The sequence below is a fragment of the Nicotiana tomentosiformis genome, chromosome 11 (genome assembly GCF_000390325.3).
Source record: "Nicotiana tomentosiformis chromosome 11, ASM39032v3, whole genome shotgun sequence".
Taxonomy (NCBI): Eukaryota; Viridiplantae; Streptophyta; class Magnoliopsida; order Solanales; family Solanaceae; genus Nicotiana; species Nicotiana tomentosiformis.
Window position 1 is genome coordinate 63,670,129 of NC_090822.1, and position 20,985 is coordinate 63,691,113.

At 38.2% G+C, this 20,985-nt stretch overlaps 1 protein-coding gene and 1 pseudogene across 1 annotated transcript; one reads left to right on the forward strand and one right to left on the reverse strand.

Moving 5' to 3' along the window:
* Positions 1-357: 357 nt before the first annotated feature.
* LOC117277972 (uncharacterized) lies at positions 358-1,449 on the reverse strand. Its single transcript, XM_033657414.1, has one exon. It carries the CDS (start codon positions 1,447-1,449, stop codon positions 358-360), a length of 1,092 nt encoding a protein of 363 aa, XP_033513305.1.
* An 8,907-nt stretch (positions 1,450-10,356) lies between these two features.
* LOC117277974 (small nucleolar RNA R71) lies at positions 10,357-10,455 on the forward strand (annotated as a pseudogene).
* Positions 10,456-20,985: the final 10,530 nt, after the last annotated feature.

The window sequence follows — 20,985 nt, forward strand, 5'->3', positions numbered from 1 at the left end:
CATCAGGAGCAATAGGTATTTGATTGTACCCTGAATATCCATCTAAAAAGCAATAACATCCATGCCCTGCCACCTTCTCCAACATCTGATTAATGAAAGGAAGAGGGAAGTGATCCTTCCTTGTTGCATCATTTAATCTCCGGTAGTCAATGCACATCCTCCACCCAGTAACTGTTCTAGTAGAAATTAGCTCGTTGTCCTCATTTTTTACCACTGTCATGCCCCCTTTTTTGGCACAACCTGAACAGGGATGATCCATTGACATTCAGAGATGGAAAATATTATTCCTACATCCAGCAATTTGAGTATCTCTTTTTGAACCACCTCCTTAAGATTTTTGTTCAATTTGCGCTGGGGCTACACCACTGGTTTACTCCCTTTTTCTAACAAGATCTTGTGCATGCAGATTGTAGGGCTGATCCCCTGAATATCGGCTATACTCCAACCGATTGCCTTTTTATGCTTTTGTAGTAACTCCACAAGCATGTGTTCCTGTTCACCTGTCAATTCAGCAACAACAATCACAGGAAATTTGTTAGTCTCCAAAAAAACATATTTGAAATGTGTCGGGATTACTTTCAATTCCAGCTTCGGCTTGCTCTTTTCTTTCTCGAATTCTTCTTCATCTACCACCTGGTTCTCATTTTCCAGTGCCTCAACTTCCTTCTTGATCTCAGTATCTTCATCCTCTATTGTGCTTGATTGACTAATGCATCTCTCTAGTGAGTCACCTACTAGCTTATCCAGTTTGTGCTGTTCAGCTAACTCTCCCACCATATCTAGCTTGAGACAAGCATAGGCATATGCCTCATCACATGGGTATTTCATCATTCTCTTCATTTGAAACACTATTTTTTTGTTTTCCACTCGTAGCATGAGTTGCCCCTCATATATATCAAGAATAGCCCGGCCAGTGCAAAGAAATGGTCTCCCCAGGATTAGAGGTACCTCCTTATTCTCTTCCATATCTACCACGATGAAGTCTACTAGGAAAACAAATTTGTCTACCCTTACCAGAATGTCCTCGATTATGTCCTCTGGTATGATCGTGGTCTGATCAGCCAGTTGCAAGGATACTGGCATAGATTTGATCACTCCTAGCTCTCCTTCCAATATCTTGAACACCGATAATGGCATCAAGTTAAAGGATGCTCCTGAATCGCACGAGGCTTTGTCAAAAGTTTCGCTACCTAACGAGCAAGGTATAGTGAAATTGCTAGGATCCCCACACATCTTTGGAATTTTTTTTTGTATAATGGCACTGCAGTAGGCATTGAGTTTGACCACTTTCATTTTCTCGAGCTTCCTTTTGCTTGAGAGGATTTCCTTTAAGAATTTTGCATAGACTGGCATCTGTGTGAGAACCTCCATGAACGGGATGTTCACATACAACTGTTTCAGCATCTCCAAGAATTTTCCAAAGCATTTGTCTAATTTCTCCCGCTTCATCTTTTGAGGAAAAGGTAATAATGACATGTGCTTGCTTTCCTCAATTGTGTTGTTCACCTTCTGCTTATCAACATCCTTGCTGCTTACATTCTCCTTGGGCAAAGACTCATCGATTTTCTATTTTTCAGCTATCTTGGTTGAGTTGATCTCCTTCTCATCCCTTGGTTTTACCTTTGGCTCTGCTAATATTTTCCCACTCCTGAGAGACACGACTATGATTGTCTCTTTTGGATTGCTTTCAGTGTCTACCGGCAAAGTTCCCGGCGCCCTTTCTGACAATAATATTGCAAGCTGCCCAATTTGTCTTTCCAGATTTCGGATGGTTGTGCCTTGCTCCCTGATAGCGGTCCCTTGAGTCTCAAGTTTCTTATTGGATTTATTTATAAATGCCTTCATTAGATCTTCTAAACTTGAGTTGTTAGGCTGTAGAGGTTGATATGGTTGCCTCTGCTGAGTTTGGAAACCAGGAGGTCCTTGCACTGGTGCTCTGGGATTTTTCTGCTGCCAGGAGTTCAAACTACCAGTTGAAGAACTCCATGAGAACCCTGGATGTCTCTATCCCAAAGAATTGAAATTACCACCTCCTTGGTAGTTGCCTCTGTTGAAGTTCCCCAATGCGTTGACTTCCTCGGCTGTAGCTTGACACTCATGTGTCGGGTGTCCCAATCCAAATATGTCACATCCCACATGTGGTTGATTTTGCACCAGAGCTAGCGTCAGTAGCTTGATGTCCTTAGCCATAGCTGTAATTTGGGCCTGCATTGCTACCGACGATTCTACTCGTTGCATCCCTGCTAATCTTGTTTGGTCCCCTTGATCAGTGGACCATTGTTCTACGTCTTCAGATAGTTCATTCAGAAGAGTGACAATCTCTTTAGGAGTTTTCTTCATCAGAGGACCTGCAACCGCACTATTCAGCAATCTCCTTGATGACAGGTTTAAACCGTCCCAGAAGTCCTAGAGTTGCATCCATCGCTCCATTCTGTTATGAGGGCACCTCCGCAATAACTCCTTGAATCTTTTCCATGCCTCGAACACTGTCTCCCCATCACTTTGGCTGAAATTGTGAATCTCTTTCCTCATTCGTCCAGACATAGCGACAGAGAAATATTTTTCTAAGAACTTGGTAGTCATCTCCTCCTACGTACGGATTGACCCAATGGGCAGACTTCTCAACCACTACTTTGCATTATCCTTATGAGAGAACGGGAATGCTATGAGGTAGATGGCATCATGTGATGCTCCATTGTAACGGAATGCATTCATAATTTCGTCAAAGTCCATCAGATGGTTGTTGGGATCTTCATTGGGTTTCCCTCTGAATATGCAATTATTCTGAATGGTCTGGATGACTCCCTGTTTGAGTCCAAAATTATTGGCATCAATGGGTGGGAGTCTCACACTAGACTATTGTTGGTAGTATACCGGTCTGGCATAATCTCCTAACGACCTCCCAGGTGTAGGAGTTGCATTTTCAAATTCATCTTCTATCACGTTTCGATTGGGATTGAACCTTCGTTACCCGTTGACCGTTTCATCCGTAATTCTGGCTGCTTCAGCTGCTAACTGTGCTTCCCGTTGCTGAGCCGCCTCTCTCACAACTAGGTCCACTACCTCTTCATTGTTTACCATTGTATTTTGAGTTGAAGGCTGACCCAACAACAATCCACTCAATCCTTTCTCTCTTCTCAACTTCCTCAGGTGCTTGTCTAACTCTGGGTCATATGGAACCAAGTCCTTTGAAGAGGATTGAGTCATACACCGCTGAACTTAACTTGTTGCCTGCACACAGATGAGAAGAGCGTAAAAAGAAAAATAAAATAAAGTTGTTCCTGAATTAGCACTGAAAATTAATTTAAACACTATTAATCGCCAATCCCCGGCAATGGCGCCAAAATTTGACGAGCGCAAAATACACACATAAATATGCTCGCTAGTCGAATATAGTATAATATAATATCGTATCCACAGGGATTGGATTTAAACAGTATTATCATAATTTGTAGCTATATTACTATCCAAGATGATTAACAATTTAGATTTATGTGATTTAAAACTAAAATTAACTAAGAGTCTAACTTATTGACGAATGACACTTGAACAAAAGTAAGCAAGGAAGATATCAATGGGAGAAAATAGGAATTGATTGGATAGGTGCAAGATAAATGTCTGGGAATTAACTCTAGTTAATTCACTTCTAATGTTCAAGTAAGTCTCTCGAATTCACTTAATTATCAGTTCAAACGTTTAGTAGAAACTCCTCTCTCGATTAAGTCTCAACCTCACAATATGAACCAATTTAAGCTCGGTGAAGATATGCAAGAATTCGTAGTGGATTGGTCTTTAGGAGAACCTCTCTCGACTATCCTCCTAACTAGGTTTAATCAATAATTCAACTAGCCTCTTTCGGTGACTAGGAAGAATTAATGAACTCAACCAACAATATAATGCAATGATATCACAAGTTATGCCTCTCTCGATTACATGAACATGTGAATATAGATGCAATAATTAAATCATCAAAATCGATTCACTAAATAAAAACTAGAGTTATAATCCAGAAGCATACAATACACCAAATCCATCAAACCCTAAAGAGAACTACTCCATAGATATGGAGTAATTTGTCACACTATTGTCGTCACCGAGGATTGAATGATGAAATGCTTGTGCTCTTGCTTCTACCACTTCTCCTTAGCCTCCTTAGGTCTTAGATGTGTCAAATCTCCAGAAATAACATTTTTCCATGTATACATACCAAGTAGGGTCGGGACCCAAGCGAAAACATCTTTTTCTACGCGAAATAGGACACTTTCCGGCATTGGACGTGCGCGGCCGCGCACCTAGGAGTGTGCTTGTGCATATGGCCGCGCACCTAGGAGTGTGCTTGTGTATATGTCCGCGCACTTTGGACAATATTCTGCCTAACTTGCGTGCCCAGTGCGCGCTCGCACACCTGTGTGGCCTCTGAACTTTGCCAATTTCTGACATAAAATTACACTACTACGTCGCACTAGTGTATTTTTTCAGCAGTTGATTCTTCCTTGAATTTTGACATCCAACAGTGATCCTCGACCCCCGAACACGATCCTGGCTTATTTCTTTGGGCTTTTACTCAGACTTCAAAGCTCCAAATAACTAGATTTAGTTCCACAATATCTATATAGCTCGAAATCACTCCTAGAAGGCATAAAATACATAATTAGTGCAAAACACTAGCGATTGAAAGCTCAACTCAATTAAAGTACGATAAGAAACTAAAACACACAATTATAGCCTACCATCAACGTATCTTTGAAAATGATGGTAGAGTCTGGATGATGGTATGGTTATGAGGATGGTCATAAAGACCAAATGAATGTACCAAGCTAGATTGACATATCTTTGAAAAGGATAGTAGAGTCCGGATAATGGTATGGTTATGAGGATGGTCATAAAGACCAAATGAGTATGTGTATTTTGAAAGGTCCAAGGTTCAACACTAGTCAACTTGACTTTAGTCAGACAAAGAGAGCATAATAATGGACAACAAGTAGAGGGCAAATATCAGATAAAGAATACATACGATAGCAGATAAAGAATATACAACACACAATGAAGGGGTAACATACAAAGAATATGTAACAAGTAAAAGATATGGAAGGATTAATCCAGCTAAGCAAGCTACAAGATTATGTGTACAGAGACCTAGGACTTTTAAGAGTAGATTTACCTTGATTCAGACATGAGTTAAGGACAACTGCGAGATGGTACGTAGTTAATCTCGTCTGCCAATCTCTGAAACTAGAGAGTTTTGAAAGAAAGTTTGGAGGGGTGTAAAGTCAACCCTCGCATGACTTGTATGTGATTGTGTACGACCAAGTGTCGACAGAAAGGTGATGACAGTTCAATAAGGGAGCACCAAAGCATATGACTAAGGATATACAACATGGGCATCTACGAAAGCATATACAATATAGGCATGTGTAAAAGCATATATAACTTGAGCATGACAAAGAATTTACAGTTTGAAGTGTGTGGAATATAATATACAACTTGGAGCAGACGCATTACAAAGAATATATCGCTTAAAGAAGCGAATATACCGCTTAAAGCACAAAATATACAACTTCAAGCAAAGAGTATACAACTTGAAACAAAGAATATACAACATGAAGAATATACGAGTTGTATCATGTGACAAAAAGAATAGAAATTGGAGTATTGGAGTGACAAGCTTGAAACATACACTTAAATTATGCTCACTAATCAAATATAGTATAGTATAATATCGTATCCACAGGTATTCGAGTTACACAGTATTCTCATAGTCTCTAGCTCGATTGCTATCCAAGATTGATCAATAACTAAGAATCTTAAGCTATTGACTAATGACAATCGAAACAAGGAACAAGCAAAGAAGGTTATCAATGGGAGAAGATAGAGTTTTGATAGGATAGATGCAAGATAATTATTTGGGATCTAACTCTAGATAATTCACTTCTAATGTTCAAGTGAGTCTCTCGAATTCATTCAATTATTAGTTCAAACGTTTAGTATAAACTCCTCTCTCAATTAAGTCTCAACCTCACTAGATGAACTAATTTAAACTCGGTGAAGATATGCAAGAATGCATAGTGGATTGGTCTTTACGATTTTCGATTATCCTCCTAACTAGGTTTAATCAATGATTCAACTAGCCTCTTTCGATTACTAAGAAGAATTAATGAACTCAACCAACAATATAATACAAAGATATTACAAGTTATGCCACTCTCGATTACATGAACAAGTGAATATAGATGCAACGATTAAATCATCCAAAAATGATTCAATACATAAAACTAGAGTTATTATCTACAAACAAATATCAATACACCAAATCCATCAAATCCTAAAGGGAACTACTCCGTAGACATGGAGTAATTCATCATAAATATGATAAAAAGATGGGAAAACATAAATTCAATCCAAACTCGGGTCTTGAGTGAGGAAAGAATGATGAAATCCTCGTGCTTTTGCTCCTCCAACTCCTCCTTAGATTCCTTAGGTCGAAAGTATGTCGAAAACTCCAGAAAATAACGTTTTTCTATGTGTTTATACCAAGTAGGGCCGGGCCCAAACGAATTCACCTTCTCCTAGCCGAAATAGGATTTTCACTCTGTAAACATTACTCAGGCACGCCGCATGGGGCGACGCGCCATGTGGGGCTTTAGTGGGGAAATCCATAGAGCTCAACTTCTGTCAAGCAGTAGGTTTGTTTACAGCCACGGTGCCTCACGCACCGCGGCAAGGAAGTTTTCTTAGAGTACGGATTAAATCTTGCTTTTTGACGTACTGACTTGATCCTCGACCCCCGAACATGATCCCGGCTTAATCCCTTGGGCTTATACTTAGATTTCAAAGATCCAAATAGCACAAATTAACTCCGTAACATCTACATCACTCGAAATCACTCCTACAGGGCATAAAACACACAATAAGTACATAACACTAACAATTAAAGCTCAAACACAATTAAAGTGGAGTGAATCAAACTACACTTAAACCATTGCTCATCCTCGAGCAATCAAACTACACTTTATATAAACACGACCTTTTTAAACAACTGTCCTGACTCATCACACCAAGAATATTTAAATTAGATTAAGCACAATACTGTAACATCCTCGCCACAAGATTTGACTCAAAAGTACCATACATTATTCAAAACTCTCTCACTTACTAAAACATAGAGGTAAACGACATTACCTTTCCTTCATGAATCAAGTGCCTTCACACAACAACAGAGAGTAGTTCCACACACAATAAAATTTAAGAACAATCAGGAATTTCAAATAGAAAGAATTTTGCTCACTCTCAGAAACAATATTCATATGTCACAAAAGACGTACCATAGGCTTGCCCATAGTGTACTACCATACTAATTGAGCTCATTCACTCAAGGATCAAGTAGGACTTTATTTGGTTGTAATGTAAGCTGCAGGACGGGTATGATACATTTAGATATAAGAGTGACTACACCTCCCTAAGCACTTTAATACATATACCTTAACCATTCAAAACCCCACACTTATGTCAAACCATCAATATACATTAACTCCCTACTTATTTAAGCATAATTACATCAAGAGTTACCACTTATCAAAGAATATTTGCACAACAATATAACTAATTATTTTCCATTCTTTTCTTATCCAATTCAAGTGGCTCTTACTTTTTCACAACATTGCACCTTTCTCCTTATTTCAATAGTTCCACTCAAAAGCCAACCCAACCACCCCACACTTCAACTTTTACAAAGTTCATAACAAATTCAAGTGCTCAAGAGGGGTACAAGGTTCAAATAGATGGTCAATTCTACAAATAGGTAAGTCTTGTAATGTGGTTGCCAACGGAACAGGATTACAGGCTCAAAGGGGTTAACTAAGATACATTGCAATTAGGTGGGCAAAAGCATATATCTGGCTCAACAAAGAAACGCATATATTACTTCCAAGACTGAATAAAACTACTATTTCACTGTGCAAACACATGGGGCAAGCTCTAGACATCAAATGCATTGCACAAAATAACACAAAACCTCACACACACATGACACATAACTCACTTAGGATTGGACTCATCAAGACACTATAGTTAAAGCAGTTAAGCAAAGTTAAGATCATATAATTTAAGGTACTTATACAAGAGTCAAAAACTGAGCCTAAGCGTCACAACTAAAGCACTCACTATTCTCAAGGTATAGCAAAGTCAAGAGATATTGATTTCATTTCAAATCATAGAACACGGTTTTATACTTCTACCGAAAATAAAAACTAACTATACCCGGTTGAAACAAAACCCTTGAAAAAGAACCGCAGCACAAAGAAAAACCAAGAGGGAATTATTACACAACCTAACAAAAGAAAATCTTTTTGGTCTTTTTCCTTCGACTTTAATCCCTCAAGAAACCTGTCGATATGATATCTATCGTCAGGTAAAATTGAAAATTTTAATTTTTTTTTATGTTTTTTCACTTTTTTCTATCTCTAACTACTACAACTAAAAAAAAGAAAACTAAACTAATCTACATACAACATACAAATATCCCCCACCCCACACTTTAAGTTGTGGCATGTCACATGACACAATTAAAAAAATATAAGGTAAAGGAAACTTCTCTGAATATCTAGTCGGGGTCTGAGTCGAAGGCGGGCTCCGTTACTCGCGCCCGAACTAATACACACATCCATGCAAACAACTTCTTCTTAGCCTTCTTGGTGTACACCCCACACTTATCTTTCTCACTCACTGCAGCCTTCTCTTTCGACCCCTTCACTTTCCACTCAACACTTGCAGCTGGTTTTTCCTTTTGTGCCCATTTTTCTACATCCATCTTGAAAGTTACAGTCTCCTCAACCACTCTAAGCATGCATTTTCTTTCTTATATATCTAAGATATCTCTGCCCGTTGCTAATAATGGTCTTCCTAGGATGAGGGGGACCTCCTTGTTCTCTTTCATCTCCACCACTATAAAATCCACAGGAAATACAAACTTATCTAGCCGAACTAACACATCTTCAACTATCCCCTCGGGTATTAGAGTCGTTTGGTCTACCAACTACAAAGATATTGGTGCAGACCTTATCTCTCCAATATCCTTCTCCAGTTTCCTGTAAATAGATAAAGGCATTAAATTAATTGAGGTACCATAATCACATAAAGACTTTTCAAAATTAATAGTGCCTAAAGAGCAAGGTATAGTAAAACTTCCTGGATCTCCACACTTTTATGGGAGTTTATTTTGCAATATCGCGCTGCAATGCTCTGTGAGCTTGATCACTGAGGTTTCTTCTATCCTCCTCTTCTTTGTCAGGACCTCCTTCAAGAATTTGGCATAAGCCGGCATTTGTAAGAGCACTTCTGTGAATGGTAAGTTCACATGAACCTGTTTCAACATATCCAAAAATCTCTCAAACTGCTTGCCCAGCTTTTCTCTATATAGCTTTTGGGGAAAAGGTAAAGCAGGCATATGTTTGCTCTCTTCAGGTTCCTCCCTTCTCGAATCTTCTTTCTTCTCCTTTTTCTCAGCCGCCTTCTTGCCTTTCTTCTTCTTCTCAACATCACTTTTCAGCTGCTCCCCAATTTCTTTTTCAAGTTCCACATCTCTTTGGACTGGGGTGGGATCTTTCAATACTTTCCCACTTCTCAAGGTTACATCATTCACTGTTTCTTTGGGGTTTCTTTCAGTATCAGCGGGAAGAGTACATGGGACTCTCTCAGATAATATTGTTATAATCTTTCCCACTTGCTTCTATAGATTTCGAATTGCTGCCCCTTGTAATTCAAATCTTTCATCAGTTTTCACAATAAAGTCCTTCATGAGATCTTCTAGACCAGGATGATTGGGTTGTTGTGGCTAAAACTACTGCCTTTGCTGATTCACAAAACCCGGGGCTCCTTGTCCCTGGAATTTGAGTTGTTTTAGTGCCATGCATTTGCAGTGCCCCCGGGTGAACTCCATGAAAAATCGGGATGATTCTGACCCATTGCATTAAAATTATAATTTCCCACAACATTCACTTCCTCAGTTGAGGCTTGACACTCATGAGTAGGGTGTCCTCTTCCATATATGTCATAAGCCGCATGAGGTTCACTCTCTATCGTGGCTAAGGTCAGCTTCCGTATTTCCTTAGCCATAGCATCAAGATGTACTTGCACAGATGTATTAGCATCCACTTGATGAACACCACTTGATCTTCTTCTTTCAGCACTCTCAGAGGGCCACTGATTTGCATTTTCAGATAACTCATCAAGAATTACAACTATCTCCTCTGGAGTCTTCTTCATCAATGGGCCTCCAGCTGCATTGCTCAATGTTCAACGTGAGGCCGACGTCAATCCATCCCAAAAGTCCTGGAGTCGCATCTAGAGTTCAATTCTGCTACGTTGACACTTTCTGACTATCTCCTTAAACATCTCCCATGCTTCAAAAACAGTTTCAACCTATTTCTGGCAGAAGTTATGGATTTCTCTTCAAAACTTGCCCGTCTTAGTAATGGAGAAATATTTATCAAGAAATTTTCTGGTCATCTCATCCCATGTTACAATCGACCCAGTCGGCAGGCTTCGAAGCCACTACTTTGCATCATCTTTAAGTGTAAAGGGGAATGCCCTTAAGTACACTGCATCTTGTAACACCCCTATCACGACCCAAATAGATGGGCCGCGATGGGCACCCAGTACCTTACTCAACCGAGTACCAACATAATGTATCTTTCTTATTACATCATCATAGGTAAGTGGGCCAGAATGGGAAACATGAGATAACCAGAGTAAACATGAGGGAATACCAGACATAGAACGACCCAACATGATATAGAAACTCATACCTGTGACATACGGGCCTATAAGGCCAATGTAATCCTTTATATACTTAAAACATAGGCCGATAAGGCCATACAAGTATCCGTATACATGACATCTGTCTACAAGCCTCTAAGAGTACACAATTATCCTAAAGGTCGGGACATGGCTCCGCCATACCAAACAATACATATCCAAATCATACTGACCAAACAAGCAACTCCGGAGTAAATGGAGCACACCAACATCTTCCGCTGAGCTGATAGCCTACTTGGAGGACTCTCGACCTGTCTATCGAGACCTGCGGGTATGAAACACAGCGTCCCCAAGCAAAAGGGATGTCAGTACAAATAATGTACTGAGTATGTAAGGAATTAAAATCAGTAAATAATAGATATGAGAGAAACATGGAGTAAAAGACTCGACAAGTAAGTCCGAATAACTCCGTGAATCATTAATATTTATAATGTCATGCATATGCCTATAAATGTCATACCATGCTGAGGTATATTCGTTCATAACATCATCAAGCCTCTGAGGGCATCCCATCATATCATCCCGGTCACTGTGGGCAAATCATCAACGTATACCAACTGATCAAGTGGTGGTACGTATATAACGCTGTAACCTTTTCCCATATCCCATATACATATATATATACATATATATATATATATACGCGTATATAATGCCATCTGGTCATGGGTCAATGTACATGTATAAATGAATGCAATGCATGAGAAGTACGTCAATAAAATATCTCGAAACGTCATAAGACCATTATGCCTCTAATTAATATCATGAAATAAACTTTATCAACTTACGTATTTTCTGAGACCCATGAAAAGACGATAGAATAATAAGATATATTGGGAATCAAGAACATAGGAACCTCTAGTATTTCTATGAATATAGTCGTTTATGGAAATTGTGCATTTGCTCATTTCGTTTGTATCGTATGGATCATGCCAAAAGGAAAGAAGGGATAGCCTTAACATACCTGAGCCGATTCTCTTGACAATCTCTGTAACACACGTCTTTTGCGAAAAATACGTAATGGCGGATCGAGGTAGGGGAAAATCCGTATGATATTCTTGAGAAAGATTGTACCGTATTTTCATAAAATTGCATCTCACGCATAATAGGATTTTGTGTAAATTTGCTGAAGCTCATCCGTTACTTAGAAGATGTAAGCATCTTCAATTTGTGAATTAAAGAGAGGCTTCATCGTTACAACATAACATCATCTCTTAATGAGGTAAGAAGACCTCTTATATTTGTGGGCCCCACTTGTATAATGACTAAGCCACAAAAAACTCTCTTAATCCCACCTTATTATTTGGATTTAGGAGTCACACTTTTTTAAAGCCTTGGCTGCCACGTGAGGATGGTGTTTCCCCTTAAGCTTTACCCACCAAAAGTCAATTTACAAGTTAATCTCCTACTTAAAAAATTATAATTACCTAATTATCCACATAATTAAGAATTATCTCAAATTACTTAAAATACTACTTAATTTTAGAACACTTTATACACCTTACTATCATGGTAATGTGGTATCTTGTATGGCACTAGTCCATAAATACGGTATATTGTAGCTTGGACCGTATTTTATCTCAAAATGTCAAACTTCAACGAAATTCATTTTCTTCGATTTGCTTACCCTCTCACCTTCTCAAATTTACTTATCACTTGTTTGAAATAGCATAATGCTTATAATCTCAAAATAATCTCATTTCTGAACTTACGTCGATTAACTTACGACAAAACTTTAACATACGAAAATGCAGGATGTAACATCTCATTTTCGGGCTTTCATCAATTTACTTATGGCATATATTCACGTAAGAAAACATGGGGTGTAACATCATTCCCCCCTTTGGAACATTCGTCCTCGAATGTTGACTGATGCACTTATCATTATCATAACTTATAGCTCTTATGAATACCTTAATACTCTCTTTGCCATATAGGCAATTGTTCTGTGAATAAATTCAAAGTCCAGGGTATTCCCACATGTAGGTCTCTTTCTCATACCACGGTCTGTGGTCGGAATTCTTCCAATCTCGTAACTCTTGCTACCTTCTGTCATGCAGCCTGTACGACTTTTTCCTTATATGTGCGCCTATGCGACTCTTCCCTCCAGCTGATAGCCAATCTCCAGGCCTTACTTTGTAAACATATATAGAGCTTGACAGGATGTCCTTCTTGGCATCTATAGGTATATTGAATTTCTTTGCTCGGTACTTTGTTGAACTCACGAATATTACTATATCTTATCTCACAGACCCGGTTATCTATCCGTATGACTTTAATGCATCTAGGTAGGTCATACTATACCATAACTCTTACTTTGATTTATCGTTGCTGAGTTCTGCTACCAAATTCCAGCTTACTCTCGTTGCTTATCCTATATTTATAAGTCTAAGTCCTTTAATGCTTCCTCATTACTGTTCATCTTAGGAATGACGGCCCAATCTCATCTAACACTTTGTAACTTTTATCCATCCATTGTTGATTCACCTCAATATTGATCTACAATCTACCACGGATAACCGGATCTGTGAGATAAGATATAGCAATGTTTGTGAGTTCAACAAAGTACCGAGCGAAGAACTTCAGTATACCTATAGATGCCCAGAGGGACATCTTGTTAAGATCTGTATATGTTTACAAAGTTAGGCCTAGAGATTGGCTAACAGCTGGAGGGAAGAGTCGCATAGGCGCATATATAAGGAAAAAGTCGTACAGACTGCATGACAGAAGGTAGCAAGAGTTACGAGACTATAAGAATTCCGACCACAGGCTGTGGTATGAGAAAGAGACCTACAGGTGGGAATACCCTGGACTTTGAATTTATTCACAGAACAATTGCCTATATGGCAAAGAGAGTATTAAGGTATTCATAAGAGCTATAAGTTATGATAATGATAAGTGCATCAGTCAACATTCGAGGATGAATGTTCCAAAGGGGGAATGATGTTATACCGCATATTTTTGTACGTGAAAGTACGCCATAAGCAAATTGATGGAAGCTCGGAAATGAGATGTTATATCCTGCATTTTCGTATGTTAATGTTTCGTCGCAAGTTAATCTACATAAGTTCGGAAATGAGATTATTTTGAGACTATAAGTATTATGCTATTTCAAACAAGTGATAAGTAAATTCGTGAAGGTGAGAGGATAAGCAAATCGAAGAAAATGAATTTCGTCGAAGTTTGACATTTTGAGATAAAATACGGTCCAAGCTACAATACCCTGTATTTATGGACTAGTGCCATACAAGATACCACATGACCATGATAGTAAGGTGTATAAAGTGTGCTAAACGTAAAAAGTATTTTAAGTAATTTGAAATAATTCTTAATTATGTAAATAATTGGATAATTATGGTTTTTTAAGTGGGCGATTAACTTGTAAATTGAATTTTGGTTGATAAAGCTTAAGGGGGAACACCATCCTCATGTGGCAGACAAGGCTTTAAGAAAGTATGACTCCTAAATCCATATAATAAGGTGGCATTAAAAGAGTTTTTTGTGGCTCAGTCATTATACAAGTGGGGCCCACAAACCCACAAATATAAGAGGTCTTCTTACCACATTAAGAGATGATGTTATGCTATAATGATGGAGCCTCTCTTTAATTCACAAATTGAAGATGCTTACATATTCTAAGTAATGGTTGAGCTTCAACAAATTCATACAAGATCCTATTATGCGTGAGATGCAATTTTATGAAAACACGGTACAATCTTTCTCAAGAATATCATACGGATTTACCCCTACCTCGATCCACCGTTATATGTTTTTCGCAAAAGACGTGTGTTAGAGGGATTGTCAAGAGAATCGGCTCAAGTATGTTAAGGCTATCCCTTCTTTCCTTTTGGCATGATCCATACGATATAAACGAAATGAGCAAATGCATAACTTTCATAAATGACTATATTCATAGAAATACTAGAGGTTCCTATGTTCTTGATTCTCAATATGTCTTATTATTCTATCGTATGTTCATGGGTATCAGAAAATACATAAGTTAATAAAGTTTATTTCATGATATTAATTAGAGGCATAATGATCTTATGACGTTCCGAGAGATTTTATTGACATACTTCTCATGCATTGCATTCATTTATACATGCACATTGACCCATGACTAGATGGCATTATATACGCGTATATATATATGTATATATATGTATATGGGATATGGCAAAAGGTTACGGCGTTATATACGCACCACCACCTGATCAGCGGGTATACGTTGATGATTTGCCCACAGTGGCTGAGATGATATGATAGGATGCCCTCAGAGGCTTGATGATGTTATGAACGCATATACCTAAGCATGGTATGATATTTATAGGCATATGCATGACATTATAAATATTAATGATTCACAGAGTTATTCGGACTTACATGTCGAGTCTTTTACTCCATGTTTTTCTCACGTCTATTATTTACTGATTTTCATTCCTTACATACTCGTTACATTATTTGTACTGATGTCCCTGTTGCCTGGGGACATTGTGTTTCATGCCCGCAGGTCCCGATAGACAGGTAGAGAGTCCTCCAAGTAGGCTATCAGCTCAGCGGAAGATGTTGGTGCGCTCCATTTACTCTGGAGTTACTTGTTTGGTCAGTATGATTTGGACGTGTATTGTTTGGTATGGTGGGGCCCTGTCCCGACCTTTATGATAATTATGTACTCTTAGAGGCTTGTAGACATATTTCATGTATACGGATATTTGTATGGCCTTGTCGGCCTATGGTTTAAGTATATAAAGGATCACATTGGCCTTATAGGCCCGTATGTCATAGGTATGAGTTTCTATATCAGGTTGGGTCATTCTATGTCGGGTATTTTCTCATATTTACTCTGGTTATTTCATGACTCCCCTTTTGGCCCACCTACCTATGATGATATAATAAGAAAGATACGTTACGTTGGTACTTAATTGAGTAAGGTACCGGGTGCCCGTCGTGGCCCATCATTTTGGGTCGTGACAACCCCATTGTATTAGAAGGTGTTCATAATCTCCTCGAAGTCCATCAGATGTGTGTTTGGATCTTCGTGCATCTTTCCTCTGAGGACACAACTGTTCTGGAGGGTTTGAAGCAACCCTTGCTTCAACTCGAAATTGTTAGCTGCAATTGGAGGTGGTCTCACACTTGATAATTCTTGGTTGTAGACCGGTCTAGCATAATCGCCAAGTGATCTCCCAGCCCCGGGAGCTATATTTTCGAACTGGTCTGTAGCCAAGGGTTGATTTTGAGCGATTCTCTGAGCCCTCTCTTCTTCATAGATAATCTGTGCATCTCTAATAGTTGCTTCCTCAGCATCCCATGTGACGTTTTCTCATTGTTGGGCTGCCTCTCTTGTAGCCAAATCTACATTATCATCATCGTTTCCAGCCATAGTTTCTTAGGTTGAGGATTGCCCAACCTTTTCTAACTTCAGGGTGAGATCTTTTTCCTTCCTCAGCTGTCGCAGTTGTTTTTCTATCTCTTATTCATATTGTAGCACTTCTTTCCCGGAAGCTCCAGTCATGCACCACTCTTAACATGTAACCTGCGCACAGTCAAAGAACACCAAGCGTAAAAAGGAAAAAATAAACTAAAACAAAAGGAAAAAATTCCTGAATTAGCACAACAAACTATTTCAAACATTATTGATTGCCAATTCTCCGCAACAGCACCAAAATTTGACGAGCTCAAAACACACATATAAATTATGCTCGCTAATTAAATATAGTATTGTATAATATCGTATCCATAGGGATTGGAGTTAAATAGTATTCTTGTAGTCTCTAGCTCGATTGCCATCCAAGATAATCAACATTTGAGATTTATGTGATTAATACTAGAATTAACTAAGAATCTTAAGCTATTGACTAATGACAATCGAAACAAGGAACAATCAAAGATGGTTATCAATGGGAGAAGATAGGGTTTTGATAGGATAAATGCAAGATAATTGTTTGGGATCTAACACTAGATAATTCACTTCTAATGTTCAAGTAAGTCTCTCGAATTAACTCAATTATTAGTTCAAACGTTTAGTAAAAACTCCTCTCTCGATTAAGTCTCAACCTCACGAGATGAACTAATTTAAGCTCGGTGAAGATATGCAAGAATGCGTAGTGGATTGGTCTTTAGGAGAACCTCTCTTGATTATCTTCCTAACTAGGTTTAATCAATGATTTAACCAGCCTCTTTCAATTACTAAGAAGAATTAATGAACTTAACCAACTATATAATGCAAAGATATCACAAGTTATGCCTCTCTCGATTACATGAACAAGTGAATATAGATGCAACAATTAAATCATCCAAAAATGCTTCAATACATAAAACTAAAGTTATTATCCACAAACAAATATAAATACACCAAATCCATCAAACCCTAAAGGGAACTACTCCATAGACATGGAGTAATTCATCACAAATATGATAAAAAGATAGGAAAACATAAATTCAATCCAAACTCGGGTCTTGAGTGAGGAAGAAATGATGAAGTCCTCGTGCGTTTTCTCCTCCAACTCCTCCTTAGCTTCCTTGGGTCGAAAGTATGTCAAAAAGTCCAGAAAATAACATTTTTCCACGTAATTATACCAAGTAGGGTCGGCCCCAGACGAAACTACCTTCTCCTAGCCAAGAAGGAATTTTTCTCAGAGTACGGATTAAATCTTGCTTTTTGACGTCCAGACTTGACCCTCGACCCCCGAACACGATTTCGGCTTAATCCCTTGGGCTTTTACTCAGACTTTAAAGCTCCAAATAGCTCAAATTAGCTCTGTAACATCTACATCACTTGGAATTACTCCTACAAGGCATAAACACACACAATAAGTACGTAAACCTAACAATTAAACCTCAAACACAATTAAAGTGCAGTAAATTAGAGTGCAATAAGCGACTAAAACAAACGATTATAGCCTACCATCATGGAGAAACTGTAATCCCTCAAGTAATTTGTCACGCCCCAACCTCGGGGAGCGCGACCGACGCTCAATCGAGTGAACCCGGTCGAGCAAGCCTAGTAAACCTTTCCTACCTGACTCATTCATGATCCAAAAAGGGAATGCGTCACCATTTGTAAAATAGGGGAGAGATCAGTTATATAAATATATAAACGTTGCTAGTTTATTTTTTATTATATGCATTATGCCATAGTTAAGTTTCCAAAATACAACTCGATCCAACGACCGCCCCAACAAACATACATGACCCACAAAAACGTCTACGGAGCCTCTAAGGATACAAAAGAGCAACATGACAATGCCGGCAACAATGCCCCGACTATACCTCAAAATGTGAAAATTTATACAAAAGAAGGACTACATGACCCCGGGGAGACATAGGGCTCACCAAAACTGCTGTGAGGAGAGAAAGAGAGCACCACTATCTGTGATCGGCACTACCTGCGACGGAACCACCTACATCCATTCAAAGATGTAGCGCCCCCGGCAAAAGGGACGTTAGTACTATCGAATAGTACTAATATATAAGGCAAACACTAATCTTAGTAGAATAAACAGTGAAACAAAAAGAAGGCCGTCATAATAATCAATAAGTACTTCATAGAAATACAAAGAAAACACCAAGTAAGGATCACATAGTTTCCAATTCAATCTTTCCATCTTTTTAGATTAATAATCTTTAGTGCCAAGCCACAACTCACAATGCCACTGTGTTTTTACATGGAGTTCGGTCTGGGCACGACCGGCTAAGCCATCTCAAGTGAGACATATCCATATCCACAATGTAATTCAATAATTCCAATACAAATGCCACCATGTGTACAGCATGGCTCCGATCGGCTAAGCCATCTCACTTGAGACATAACCTCTTTCAACTGTCCACTCAATTCATATTTCCTTCCCATCTTCATTACATGGCACAAACAGCCACATTTATTAAGTAATTCTTGACACTTGGGCACATTTTACAATTCAAGTCTTTCCCTTTTTATTTGTTCAAATAACATTATTATTCATGTCGATAAGTACCATCACATAAGGCATTTCACATATAAGGGAAGGAGCTTGAAAAATCATAATTACGTTCTCAAATAGCATGATGACATGGTAACCATCTAAAACAATGTGGGAACATGAATCTTTCAATCAAACACACTAAGGCAAACAATTCTAGTATAATCAAGTTGGAACTTACACCAATTATTCGGACACCAGGAGTTCGATTCTAAGAAGAAGAGAGTTAGCCATACATACCTCAATTATGCTTCTTTAGACTCTACAATTATCCGGAACCCTTAACAACCTCAAACTATTTTTGCAATATACAAATTGAACCCAAAATTAGGAAAATATTCATAATTCTAGTTCACTTTTTATTTTTCCCACACTCTTTATCACATGCATGCAAGATGAACCACTCTCATACCCCATGAAGTATTACCCTAGTACCCCATTATAGCTATGTTTGAAATCAAGAGTTGGGGTGATGAAATCTTACCTTTTTGGATGAAGAAATTGGGTGCTCTACTTGAGTATTTCCAAGCTTTGAGTGATGGTTGAAGATTGATTGATGAAAATTAGGCCATCCCTCTTGAACCCTCTCTCTCACTCTAGAAGTATCAGAAAATGAGCTCAAAATAGACCTAAGGGGTGTTTTAACGGAATGGGGGTCGGGTTTTAAATTAAGAAAAATGGTGCCCCGACATAGGTCTGCGGTCGCATATACGACCGCATAATGGTTATGCGGTACGCAAAGTGACCGCAGAAATGGCCCTCAGGGGCCTAAACTTTCGGCTCAGGTATGCGACCAGTATGTGATCCGCATACTTGTTCTGCGGTCGCATAATGCACCACAGAACTCCCTCCGCAGAAACCCAAGAGGAATTATGCTACCGATATGCGGTCCGCATATCAATTATGCGGTCGCATAATCGACCGCAAAACTGACCTCAAATTGGCCAAAATTACTGCTTCACTTTGCGGCCATTATGCGGTCCGCAGAGTGATTATGCAGCCGCATAATGGGCCGCAAAAATGCGTTCTTCTGCAAAATATTTTCCTCTCAGTCCGTAGGGTACTGTTCAATCCAAAAAGTCCGAAACCTCGAGTTTTTGGTTAATATTTTTTACGGGTCTTTACATAATTGATCAAGTCTGCTGTGGTTAGAACCTGAAGTATCCCCAGCAGAGTTGCCATGTTGTTGCAACCTATTTTGCTCAAGACAAAACAAACTATAACTTATAATACTCTACAGGGTTAATTAAAGTTTAGAGTCACCACCTAATGTTTAAGGTACACTAGTACACCTATATTACACTATATAATGCACATTTCGACTATGGTCTACGAAACCGTTGAGATTCTGAGTAAGGGTTCAAGTTATCTCGAGGGGAAGGTGTTAGGCATCCCTCAAGATCCACAAAATGTGATTCCTGCGGATACGATCAAAAAAGGGAGGGAAGGTTCAAAAGAATGATTAACAAATACTCACCATTTTTACAAAGGATAAAAGAATGATCAATGTCTGCTAGAATAAACAGTGATGATGTTAAATATGTAATGAATTATGTGGAGATAAAGTATGCAAATATTTTTGGTATTTTTGAAATGAAATGATTAAAATATATTGACTCGTATGAAATATATGTAAAGTAGACAAGGGAATCATATTCCAAAAGATAAGCCAAGTATAAAGTAAGTTCTAGATAAGAATAGCAAAATATTTGACAAAAATATATGTGCAATAAAATGTAGTATGTGAAGGTATAAAAAGGATATTAAAGAATGGTATTTTAGTATAAGTCGAATAATATGAAAGGAATCACACTTAAAGAATGCATGTTATGTGTAAGGGTAAATTATTTTGAGTGAGAGGCTAAAGTGTAAGGAAAAGAAAACTTGCCTTTAAAGTGATTGGCTAAGAGAAGGAGAGAATTATTTTGAATTTGTTTTATGTAATGAATAGGGTAAGAAAGGAATTAACTTAATATTTCACAAAAATATATTAACGTAAGGACAATTAATTGAAACAGGCGAATAAAATATTTATATTTACGTGCACTTGTAGTAAAAGTAAATGAACAAAATATATGAAATAATTTATATTTCTGAAAATCAGTGCACAAGACACAAAGAGAAGAATTTGGTATTTTTGTTTTAGAATATGTTATGTAAGAAAGGAACAATATATGATTTGACTAAAATACAAAATCAATAAAAGGATAAT

Coding starts and splice junctions, on each gene's coding strand:
- LOC117277972 (XM_033657414.1), bottom strand. CDS start 1,449: ATGAAGCGGGAGAAATTAGACAAATGCTTTGGAAAATTCTTGGAGATG.